Source organism: Lepidochelys olivacea (genome assembly GCF_965140295.1).
Source record: "Lepidochelys olivacea isolate rLepOli2 genome assembly, chromosome: 25".
Classification (NCBI taxonomy): domain Eukaryota; kingdom Metazoa; phylum Chordata; order Testudines; family Cheloniidae; genus Lepidochelys; species Lepidochelys olivacea.
Genome location: NC_140435.1, coordinates 8,714,434 through 8,727,265, shown reverse-complemented (window position 1 = coordinate 8,727,265; position 12,832 = coordinate 8,714,434). Strand labels below are relative to the sequence as shown.

Sequence of the window (12,832 nt, the reverse complement as noted above, 5' to 3'; positions counted from 1 at the left end):
GGAAATTTAGATTGGATGTTAAGAAAAACTTTTTCACTAGGAGGGTGGTGAAATACTGGAATGGGTTACCTAGGGAGGTGGTGGAATCTCCTTCCTTTGAGGTTTTTAAGGTCAGACTTGACAAAGCCCCTGGCTGGGATGATTTAGTTGGGGATTGGTCCTGCTTTGAGCAGGGGGTTGGACTAGATGACCTCCTGAGGTCCCTTCCAACCCTGAGATTCTAGGATTCTGTTAAAGCAGGAAATTCTGCCATATTTCAGTTCTCTGATGCACTTGAGGTCTCAGTATTTGAAGCTGGTGTTACTAAGTTCTGTCTCAGCCTTGCACAAGTCAGAGGCAGGAGGCACCAAGAGAACCAGCAGCTCCGTGAGTGCAACCCTGTCTAAGCTCCTAAGTCAAAACATCTTTTTAGCCATTATTTGTATTACGGTAGTGAATGGAGCCCCCAGCACGTTGTGGCACTGTTGTGCTAGGTGCTGTTTGTGTTTAGTAAGATCCGTGCTCTGAAGAGCTTAATCTAAATAGAAAAGACAAAGCGTGGTGGATAGGAAGTATTCTTCAAGGTGACCTCTGCATATGCCCACGTGTTCTGAATGGCTCCAAGAACCCTGATGGTACTTATGCTAGGCATAGAGATGGTACCAGATGGATTCAGGATGTTGGTGCTACCCATGCTGGGCACAGAACAGCTCTGGTGCTGGGTCCTTGGAATTCAATCTTTTGGCGCCACTTATGCTGCGCATTCAGCCACTCTGAGTGTCTCCAAACTCTGAGGACTCTCGTGTGACCAGACTTAGTCCACTTACACTATTGTGAATTTCCTTACTGTAAGTAAATCGATCTATTTACACCTCTGCAAACCCTCATGTAGACAAAGTGCACTGGCACAAAGCAGAACTTTTATGAGTGCAGCTTGCTTCAGTATGTTACTGGTTTCACTTGCATCAGTGTGGGTTTCACTTTGCATCAATACGCTGTCTACATTTTGGCATTTTCACTTGATGTAATGGCATCGGTGTAGCTGTACAGTGCAAATTTCATTAATGTAGATTGGCCCAATTTACTCAGGCACTATCTTCCCCCTCTTCTGATGTAGCAATCTCAATTACACTTGCTCTCAGACAAAGGAAGCCCTTCTACAAAGGGCTTTCTTACATTTAGTTTGATTCATTTTTTTTTAATGAAAGTTAAGGGTTTACCCCACTATCAGCTGACATGTCAAACCTGACTTGTCCCTGTCTCTGCTGCCTGCAAAGTTCTAGTTAACATAGTGCTAGTTAACAGGACTCTTCAAAGTCTCTTTCTAACTTGATGTAACTCTTGAGTGAAGATGTATTCAGCTAAATTGGAGCCAAGTTTTCTTCCAGTATGTGTATTATTACTCTTCCTTAACTAGCTGTGAAAGGCTAAGCTATGTTGTCTGTGTCATGAATTCACTTGGTTTGCAAACTAGTGGCAAATCCAGTAATTGGAGAAAGATGCTTTAAAATAAAATATCCTTGATTGGCTGCAAATAAGGAACTGAGAACAACTTTTTCTTTGCATTAATGATGGATGCTTCGTTGTTAGGCAAGACTATTTGATGAACCCCAGCTGGCCAGCCTGTGCCTAGAGAACATAGACAAGAACACATCAGATGCCATCAATGCCGAGGGGTTCACAGACATTGATTTAGGTAAGCTTTGTTTCCTTTCTGCAGACTCTTGTTACAAGCTTGACTTTTGGATTACACAAGTTTCTTTACCTGGCAGTTTGTCCTTTTTGGTTTGGCCCTAGCTGTCTAGGGACAACTTCTCAAGGGACTGGAACTGACAGTCCCTGGGCATAAGCATATAGGGGCAGGGGATTCTCAGCAGAACTCTTAGAACTAGACACTGGCATTCACATCCCTTTGCTCTATAGGGCTGTGACACTTTGATCTCTAGGGCATAATACAAAGCCTATCCCTTTTGTTGCTGTTGGCTGGCGAAGGGTGGGTGTAACATACCCTCTGTGGGAGGAGTTGGCAGTGCTTTGACTTGAAATAAGATTCAGGTGTTAAATATTTATGTCCAGAGACATTGTAGTGTGCACGTTTCATAAATGGAACTTAAAAGTCAAAATATTCATTTTCTATTGCTAATGGGCTAAATTGTCAAATTAAGGCATGGATAATACAAACTTTTTGGCTCTTATCCTGTTTATGTTCAAGTTTGACTTGTAGGTAACCAGAAATTCCTTTTACTGTGCAGCAGTAAATGTATCCACTCTGTAGGCACTGCTTGCTGTTGCAGTGGCATGCCTACTTGTGGAATTACTCATCAGGTTGTGGGCATACAGCGCTCAGGAGCAGCCCTGCAGTTCTGAATTCCGACGCCTTTCCTCGCCTTGGGATTCTGCATTGGGAACTTTGGCCACTTAAAAATCAGGACATATGGGTCAGTGCCTAAAGTTGTTGCTGTCCTGCCTTACAGACACCCTGGTTGCGGTGCTGGAGCGGGATACCTTGGGGATTCGGGAGGTTCGTTTGTTTAATGCAGTGGTTCGCTGGTCGGAGGCAGAATGTCAGCGGCAGCAACTTCAGGTGATTCCAGAGAACAAGCGGAAAGTACTGGGCAAAGCGCTTTCTCTTATTCGCTTCCCATTGATGACTATTGAGGAGTTTGCAGCAGGTAACTGAATAAAGGCGCTTCTGGGAGACCTGGTCTCCACTTCCAAATCTTAGAGGATCAAGTATATTTTAAAAAAAGGACTTTCATAGAATATCCAAAACTGCTCAAAATACTTGTTAGATATTTGTTGTTGGACATCAAAAGCTACAGGTACATCACACAGTTTATCAGTAATTTAGTTTTAAACATCCCATGGAGAACCTAAGATCAGTAGCTCTCTAAAAGTTAAATCCTGTTGTTTCTGCATATTATCTGTGTTTTTACTACTGACTACATGAAAAAGGAAATAACATGATATCTGAATAGGAATATACTTTTCCTGTTCCCTTGAAAGAGTAGACTGCAAAAAGTACTAACATTTAGTATTGAACTGTGGTGGTAATGGTGGTGTATCCTATTCCGAAAGGTGACTTACAAAGGGAGGAGGAATTGTAAGCCATTCAGGCTTTCATCATAAAGAAACACAAGAATCACTTTTCTGCTTCCCCTTAACCACAGAAGGGTCAGGAATATCTAGTGTTGTCATCCCTGTTTTGCTAATGGACTCTCCAGAGTAGACACCTGGAATGGCAGCTTTCTCAGCCCTCAGTTGAAGGGAGAGAGGTGTTAGTTATTTCACAAATAACACTTTCCCTAAGCCTCCGTCACGAGTGCAAGTTAAAAAGATGTTCCCTTGGTTTAAACAATCTGACTAAAAATGTCTTCCTTTCTCACTTGCCCACTTGTCTCGTGTGATTTCTTATCTCAGAGGTTCTCCAGTCCTCCAGGGAGTAAAGTCAACTTGATGTTTCTTGGGGGGGAGAAAAAAAGAAAAGAAAAAAAAAAAAAACCAAGCAGAAGAGCCATTTAGAAACATCGAGAAGTTCCCATTCTACATTATAAAAAGCAGAAGGGGGCACGAACACAACTTTTTTTTTTTTTTGGTAGGTCCGTTCTAAGGAGGGGGTGACTTCCATTCCTTGATGATGAATTTTGACCTCTGAAAAATAAAGTTGGTAATAACGACAGCCACAATAACCAAAAAAGTGTGTAATGTATATTTAAAGAGATGGGTATACTAAAAATCAGCAGTAACGGCCATGCTGCCTGTCGCAGAAGTGACTTGGACATTGTCTGACATGCTGACCCTTTTGTTGGTCAGAGATTCGGTCCATTCTCACTGAGTGGCTCAATCCTGTTGGTCTGCTGTACATATTTAATGGCTTTCCTCCACCTTGAAGTTGATATCCATGGTCACAATGTGCAGTTTGTTCCTTTATGTTTGAACCACTGCTTAGTTGGGTACAGGATTGTTGCATCAATTCCAGATCTGATGTAGCATCTGGTGTGACTAAAGAAAGCACGTTTCTTCTTGACAGGGTCAAAATTCTCATCAGTAAAAGCAACAGTTTCTGCCTGTTCTGTCTTTTCCGTCTGGAAGGTGCTGGATTTTTCTTCCCCTTCAGACTTTTATGGATGACAAGTTCAGTTATGTAGGAGGCTTGCATGGGTTTTCGGTGTGCCAGGGTGAGAAGTTTGACTCTAGGGAAAGCCAGGATCTCTGTTCTGTGTGGTCTGTTATGAGTGCTTGTTTGAGCTGCGGCCTCTCCAATAGCAGGGAAATCACTGTTGCTGTCTTGTTTTGAGATTACATATAGGAAATGTTCTTCCAGTGTCCATTCCGTTCTTTAAAATATCCTAACAATTTATACTGTCCAGCCCCTCCTTCAATAAGGATGAATAACTTGGATTTGCTGCACTTTTGTCCTCTAAACTAACATTGTCAGAGCAAGGCCTCTTGCGTCTGTGTCAACCACAGTGGAGGTGGGAAAATGGAACTGGTAGCCTATATGAGAGGATTTTGGAAGCTGTTGGTTTCAACTAAACCAGCTTATAATTTAGTATAGAAAGTGGAGATCAAAATAAATGCATCTTGGCTGGCTAGTGGGTCAGTCACACCCCATTCCCTTAGAGCAAGTAATTTGAAACATTCCAGAACCAGGAATTGCGGCAACTGGGTATGTTTAGACATGATCTGTTTGCAGTAATTTTTTGCTGATCAAGGTGTCTGTAAAGCCATTTAAATGGTAACCATACATATTTCTTTAAATTCTATTTCATCCTTGTCTCTTGCAGTCATGTGCCGTCTTACACCTGACTTTCAAGACTATTTAAAGGGGCACAGTTAATTTACAAGTCACTGAATGTAACCAATCATAGTTACAAACAACACTTAGGATGACTAACTGGAAAAGAGGTGGAGATTTTTTGTTTGTGCATTTGACAGCAACTTTGTGTGTAATCAACTTCATTGTTGGGTGTTCTCTCTCTCTCACTCACACACAGAAGTTTCTTTTAAACACAGTACCAGAAAAGCTACTCTGCAAGGAATTAGTCAGGACATGCTATTTAAAGGGTGCTTTGGCAGCAACTGGAACCATTCAATTAAACTTTTTGGAAATTGATTGAGTTCAGTGTCCCTTTAGAAGGCATACCTAAGATGACTGTAACAGAAAGATAAGAGGAATTGTTTGGGTTTATAGTTTATGTAGTACTTTCTGTAGACTGTTTAACTATAGTCAGTTTTCTTTGTCTGTATGAAAGATGCATACTGCAACAGGCAGAGAAATGTGGTGTTTTTTTTAAAGTGGGAACAAAATCCCCCAGAATGGCAGGGAGTTCACAGGTGTAGGTGGTATTACCTGAAACCATGTCCATCTCAACAGTTAAAGTGGGCTACCTTTCACATTGACAGCATATTTTTAATTTCGACATCTCTTCCTGCTGTACTTACCCCATTACATCATCCCATCTAGGGTCTTCACCGCAGTGGTAATAAACTAAATGAGTGTAGATCTTGTAACTGTCGCATAAAATATAAATACTGATCTCTCAAAGGGGTAGGGTTGGGAAATTAGCTGCATGCCCTTGATATTCTTAAATGTTTGTGGTAGAACTCGGGCCAATTGAATAAATAACAGCATGTTGGCTGAATGGAGGTGTGTATTTATAATACATGCCAGACCAGATGCTGATGTGTAGTGTCTCAACATGTTGATGTGCAGGTAGAAAGCGGCCTGGTATACACTGTGTTCTCAGTGAAGCTAGCTTCCTTTCCTGAGGGAATTTAAGCATGTGTGGCATTCCTGGTGTATATTATGTAGGAATCACCTACTCGTATTCTCAGCATAAATTTGCCTTCCATTGTAAAACTTGCAGCAATTTTTGCTTTTTTTTTTTTTTTAATTTTTTTTTAAGTCCTGACAGCGTTGCTCTCTGTCTGCTCCTTTGCAGGGCCTGCCCAGTCAGGAATTCTGACTGACCGGGAAGTGGTTAGCCTGTTTCTCCACTTCACTGTCAATCCAAAACCCCGAGTGGAATTCATTGACAGACCACGCTGCTGCCTGAGAGGGAAGGAGTGCAGCATCAACCGTTTCCAGCAGGTGGAGAGCCGCTGGGGGTACAGTGGGACTAGCGACAGGATCAGGTCAGTTCTGCTGCTCATCTCTTCCTGTTCTGTTGAGCTTTGAGTGGTCTTAGGCCTGGCCTACACTAAAATGTTCTACCAGGATGACTGCTGGTTAGCGTGTGGCCCTAGCATGCATGCAGATATGCTAGTGTTAAGGTGCCCTATACTGGTATAACTTAATTTGCTTCCCAAAATGGAATAAGCTATATGTGTATAAGCTCGTTTATACTTTGTATAATAACTATGCCCATGCTGGGTGGTGGGGAGAGTTTGCTGCTTTAATTACACCTGTGTAGCTTAAAACGGCTCTACTTTCTAGTGTAGACACACCTTAAATGCACCCAGTCGTTCTTTTTGACAGAGTAAGTATCACAGACCCTTGTCTAATTGTTACCTGTAGCCTTATGCCAAATCATGGCTTGTCTTTGGGTGACTAGACAACATGTTGATTCACCAGTGCTCTGTTAAATCTGGGCCAGTTCCCTGCTACACTAAGATCATGCACCAGCTTTTTTACTAACATCAAGCTAGCTTCTGTAATCTAACTTGCTGTAGATTCATAGATGCCAGGGCCAGAAGAGGCCATTGTGATCATCTAGTCCGACCTCCTGCATAGCAGAGGTCCGAGAACTGCCCCAGAATGAGAGCATCTCTCTCAGAACCACATCCGGACTTGCTTTAAAAATTGTCTGAAGGAGAATCTATCCCAACCCTTGATAAATTGTTCCAATGGTTAATTTCTTACTGTTATAAATGTATATCTTATTATCAGTCTGAATTTGTCTAGCTTGAACTTCCAACCATTGGATTGTTAGACCTTTCTCTGCTAGGCTGAAGAGCCCATTATTAAATACTTGTTCCCCCGTAGATACTGATGAACTATAATCAAGTCACTCCTTAACCTTCTCTTTGTTAACCTAAATAGATAGACTCAAGGCGCTCAATAGCTGTAAGGCAGGTTTTCTAATCCTTTAATCATTCTATAGATTCATGCAAGGTCATTTTAATGGGTACAGTGAAGTGAAGGCTGTCTCAATTAAAGGCTCCACTTACTGATTGCAGGCATTGTGGCCTAGTGATTAGAGCAAGGCACTGGGAGTCTAGGAGAGCTGGGCTATTCCCTTATTTGCTGCTGACTTGCAGTGACTATAGGAAGGTTGTTTAATTTGTCTGGTTTAGTTTCCCCATCATTAAAGTAGGGTAAAACCTTGTGTTGGAGAGGCTATTACAACAGGAAACTTTTAGAGCAAAGATCTAACATTGAGAAACCTCTTGACACCTCTCTGTCTTTGAGTTAAAGTTGTCTAACTTATTTTAAGTGAAACTGTTTGACAGTGTCAGCTTCGAGGTGCACGTTGAGCCAGGCTGCTGTGTAGTTTTGGTATGCGATATTTTACACTGCTGGCAGATCAACTTTGAATGTGCCCTGGATGTGCATTGCTAACACGCGTTAACATTGCAGCTGTTGTCTGAGGGGGTGAGGAGGTGGTGTTGGAAATGGGGTATCCAATTTTGGTATCCAGGGAGGAGAGAAAAGCAATCTAGTGTTTTTGCAATGGGAAGGCAGATGTATTTCCTTTTCCTCCCTGTCTTGGGGGTATGGGGTGGGGGGGTGAAGGTAGTTTTGAATAAGGTGTGGTGTGGGAGTTGTCGGAGTTCTTATTCTCTACCCAGGCAATCTTGACAGCAGCTAGCTGTTCCGCTGCAAATACACCGAGCAATTATGTACAAGTATATTAACTTAATGATTCTGCTTCAGAATATATTTAATGTTGACATTTAAAGTATTCTTACTTGGCTTCAAAGTGTTAATCTCATGGAGGTGAGTAAGAGCAGTTCATCTCTCTTGGCTTTATTTTCAACCTCTCCAGATTCCGGCAGACCACTGCATCAGCTTTGACTTGGTTCACATCTTGGAGGCTGACTTTGCAGTCCTAAGGGCTAGAGAGTTCATTGTTTTTTAATGAAAGCTCATATGTGACAATGTACATAGCCACCTAATCCCATTTTGTGTGGGGTCAATCTGAGTGTTAATGGTGCAGTATGAATTGCTTATGCTGTTACTATGGAAGCAGAATACAAAATTCTATTTTCCTTTAGTGCAAATCATTAGCTATCAAGGATCTAAGACCTTATTGAAAAAGCACACTTAAAATACAGTACAGAATTCAGTAAGTCTTAGACCTGAAAACAAATTGTGAGCTAAGGTCACTATGCATCCTCCTTACTTTAGCAGACCAGTTTGCCATTTTTGTGCTGACTCTTCCCTATTAACCTCTCTCTAAATCTTACAGGTTCTCAGTAAACAAAAGGATATTTGTAGTTGGGTTTGGACTGTATGGATCAATACATGGGCCGACAGACTACCAAGTAAATATACAGGTATTAAACATTCTCTCTTTACTGTACTAAACATGCCCTTTATTTGCTGCCATATAAACCTCGCCAGTGTAGCGCTCAGTGAAATATACACCAAACTTTTCAACTATACAGTTAACTCCTTTTTATAAAAAGGCGTCTTCATGTTTTATAGAAATACTGGTTAGCTGAGCAGAGTAAAGAGACACACGGGGCCTAGGAGGATTAGCTACTTTCATAAGCCTGTTTCTGTTCTGCTATAAATGGCATCCATCGCTGCGGTATCTCAGTGCTGCCATGTTGGGAGTTTAGTGCTCATAAGAATGTATAATCTGACCGCATTGAGGCAATTCAGGTAAACGCTGGGGTTAGGGAAACACATGTTTACACAGGCGTCCTTTGAGTGATTGTGTGTGTCATTCCACTCCCAATGTGCAAGCGCCTTTGCATGCAGTTGTCAGGAAGTTTTTTCCTCTCAAGTAATACCTGTCGTGGCAACTTGTACGCTACTGCGTGGTGTATAAAGGGCCCACCCGCCCCGAGCCCTCTCAGTTCCTTCCTACTCACAGATATGAGTGTTAAAAAAAATATGTTTAGACTTTATGGAATACTTGTAGGATGCTGCCGGTATTAATCTTACTTATATTATAACTATACTATGGGATATAAATATTGAGTGTTTGCATTGCATTGCAATGGTCCTTGGAATTGCTCGGCTTGCCTTAGCAAGTGCTCTGTGTGTTCATTGTAAATTAATTGTAGACAGTTTTCTAGATTCATAGAATTAGTACGTACCTAATGGTGTAGCGAGTGTAGGTGTTTCCTCAGTCCCCAGTTGGGTTTTTTCATGTTGTGTGTGACTGAGGGATGCCTCGGTCCCTGGGCTTCAAGCTCTCTCTCTCGTGGTAGGCTGAGGCCCGTGAGCAACCCACACTCAAGCTGCTGAAAGCGTTTCGGGGAAGCTCATATTCAGGGTTGTTGCCAGATCTACAAAGACTTTAAGCCTTGGATGAGGAAAGACGGAAGCTAGGCTAAAGTTTTGGCTCATGGAGGTGCTCCTTTGGCTCAGCAGTGGTCTCGGGCACTGTTGGGAGGAGCTCCCCCTTGGTCAGCAGAGGGATAATAGACCTCCTCTGAATCAGAGATTTGCTCCTTTGTTTCCCAGTGTGAGCCAGTTTCACTACTCTCCACCAAGGCACTGCTAGGGAACCTTCAACGGGAGTGCCATCAAGTGTGTGGCCAGGGAGTTCCTGGCACCCACCTCTGTCCGGTGGCCTTTTTGAAACCCGTGGGGTTCCCCCCTGGTTTCTAGGTCATATGAGGCATTCCTGCTCTGTGTCATTGGAGAGAGGTGGGGAGTCTATTCGCCAGGCACCGCCTGTTCCTGAGTCCAGTACAAGCAGCAAGAGGCAGTTCACAAAGACCCTTCTGGACAGCTAATGGAGGAGCCTGTGCTGGCCTCTTCTTCGTCCTCTCCTGATAAGGCAGTCTGCTCGGGACGTTTCACCTGCCCCCAGTGACTGACTGAACCAAGAGCTGCGAAAGAGGGTGGCCTTAAGCCTGGAGATCGTGGTGGAGGAGGTTAAAGAATCCTCACACTGCCTTGACGACGTTTTGGCCACAGCAGGGCCTTCATGAGTGGCCTCACCTATTAATAAGGTGATTATGGACCCTGCTAAGGCTCTCTGGCAGAACCCCTTTATCTCTTCCCTGCCTCAAAAAAGCAACAAACATAAATATTCTGTTCCGTCCCAGGAGTCTGAATGTCTCTATTCTCATCCCCCCACCCTGCCATCCTCTCTGGTGATATCCACAGCCAGTGAAAGGGAACAGGGGCAACCCCTGAATCGAAGGACAGGAAAAAACTAGATCTGTTGAGTAGAAAAGTTTATGCTACTTGGGGATTGCAGCTCAGGACTGCCAATCAGCGAGCGCTTTTGGGCTGGTACGATTTGAGTGTCTCTAAACATTAGAGACTTTGAGTACAAAATGATGGGGTCTAAATTAGCTGTTACTCCAAGATCTCTTTCTTGAGTGGTCATTGTGGATAGTTCTCCGAAAACATCGTCTGAGGATGCAGTGGCAGTCAAAAAACTGAACAATGTTAGGAACCATTTGGAAAGGGATCGATAATACGACAGAAAATATCATAATGGTACACCCATATCTTGAATACTGCATGCAGATCTGGTTGCCACATCTCAAAAAAGATACGTTGGAATTGGAAAAGGTACAGAGAAGAGCAACAAAAATGATTACGGGTATTACTTCTGTATGACGAGATTAAGACGACCTGGGACTTTTGAGCTTGGAAAAGAGGTGACGAAAGGTGGGGTGGAATATGATAGGTCTATAAAATCTTGGCTGGTGTGGAAAAAGTGAACAAGGAAATGATATACAAAGGAGTAAATAACACAAGAACTAGGGGTCACCCAATTAAATTAATAGGCAGCAGGTTTAAAATGAACAAAAGGAAGTATTTCTTCACATAATGCACAGTCAACCTGTGGAACTCATTGCCAGGGGATGTTGTGAAGGGCAAACGAATAACTGAGTTCAAAAGAGAACTAGATAAAATCATGTAAGATAGATCTATCAATGGCTATTAGCCACGATGCACAGGGATGCAACCCCATGCTCTGGGTGTCCCTAGCCTCATTGCCAGAAGCTGGGACTGGATGACGGGATGGAGGACCTCCTGAGGTCCCTTCCAACCCTGATATTCTATGATTCTATGATCACTTGATTGCCTGTTCTCTTCATTCCCTCTGAAGCACCTGGCATTGGCCGCTGTCGGAAGACAGGATACTGGGCTAGACAGACCATTGGTCTAACCCTGCATGGCCTTTCTTATGTTCTTCTGAGTGTGGGACTCTGTTTCAGAGTTCATAGACATGCTTCCAGAGGACATTAGGCAGGAGTTCTTGTTGATGAGAAGAAATATGTAACGAGATCTTTGTTGCAGGCTGTGCTGGGTGCATTGGACTTTGTGGCTAGATCCGTGACTTCTGCAGTGGCAAGGCTGGCGTGCTCAGGCTTCCACAAGAGTCCAATAGACTTTACAAGACCTGCCCTTTGAAATGTCTTTGCTGTTTTCAGAGAAAACTGACTCTAAGCTCCATGGCTTGAAGGACTCTTTAAAGTCTTTGGGGCCGTACGCACCAGCCCCATCCAAAAAGCACTTTCACCTATAAACAGACTCACTGTTGCTCTGCTCCTGCTTCTCAGCAGGGCCTGCAGAGGAAGAAGAGCAGGGGTTATAGACCTAGACACCCCCTCCGTCTGTCTCTGCATCAGTGCCTGCTCCGTCTTGATGCCTAGTGGGTGCTAAACAGCTATTTGGATGGGATGCTCGAGGCTGTCCTGCCAGATTCCATTTTCCCTATATTTGCAAAACCGCTTTTCCCACTTCATCAGTGCTTGGCTCTGGATTACTTCAGACGGCTGGGTATTAAGATCTATGGAAGTAGAATATACAGTTCAGTTTGTTTCTGCTGCTCCCTCTCCCCATCCCTCTTCAGGAGCCACTCTCACAAGGAGCTCTTCTTCCAGCAGGTTCAACCTATCCTTTGGTCATAGAGGAGGTTCCCCAGAGGGAAGTGGTTCTAGTCCGAAAGCAGAGGGAGGTCTCAGATCAGTTTTGGACCTGCATCAGCTCAACAGATCTCTCAAAAAGAAAGTTTAGCTTGGTCACTCGGGCTTCCATTATCTCTCCCTGGATCCTGGTATGCTGTCCTCGATTGAAAAGACGCCTACTTTAATGTGGCAATTTATCAAGGTTACAAAGTGTTTTGGGTTTGTAACAAAGCAGTCCTGTGACCAGTTCACGGTGCTTCCTTTTGGCATGTTAGCAGCTCCCTGGGTTTTCACAAAATGTATGTCTGTGATAACTGTTTTCCTGATGAGGCTAGGAGTACAGGACTGCTCTTACCTGGGCAACTGGCTAGTCAGAGGCTGATCCGGGCTCAGGTACTGTCCAGCGTACATCTCATCCAGTCAACTTTTGAAGCTCTAGGTCTGCCGATCAACTTCGACTAGTCTATGTAGACAGGTCTAAACAGCTTCGTTTGTCAGCCCAGCTGTTCATGGCCATAGCAGACAGAATGGAGAGTCTCAAGGTCTCCTTGCAAAGAATTTCATCTTGCATAACTTCCTGCCTTCGTGTGCGTTATGACGTGGCAGGCGTTTCCCTGGTGAGCACCACAGTATCGCAAGAGGCCTCTGCGGTGTTCCTTGCACAAGTCCCTATCCTGGCCATTTGTAGGGCGGCAACCTGGTCTTCAGTTTACACCTTTGCACCCCAGTGTGCCATCGCTCGGTACTGCAGAGACTCTGCTAAATTTCGACAAGCTATACTCCAGTCTGTGCGCATGAA

General features: G+C 43.6%; 1 protein-coding gene across 1 annotated transcript in view; it reads left to right on the top strand.

Moving 5' to 3' along the window:
* The window catches only part of BTBD2 (BTB domain containing 2), a 41,893-nt gene that overhangs the window by 21,479 nt on the left and 7,582 nt on the right, over positions 1–12,832 (top strand). The window contains exons 4-7 of the mRNA XM_084614739.1: positions 1,570–1,675; positions 2,454–2,651; positions 5,925–6,117; positions 8,394–8,481. Coding sequence (XP_084470865.1) covers positions 1,570–1,675; positions 2,454–2,651; positions 5,925–6,117; positions 8,394–8,481 — 585 coding nt within the window. The remainder of the gene's footprint in view (positions 1–1,569; positions 1,676–2,453; positions 2,652–5,924; positions 6,118–8,393; positions 8,482–12,832) is intronic.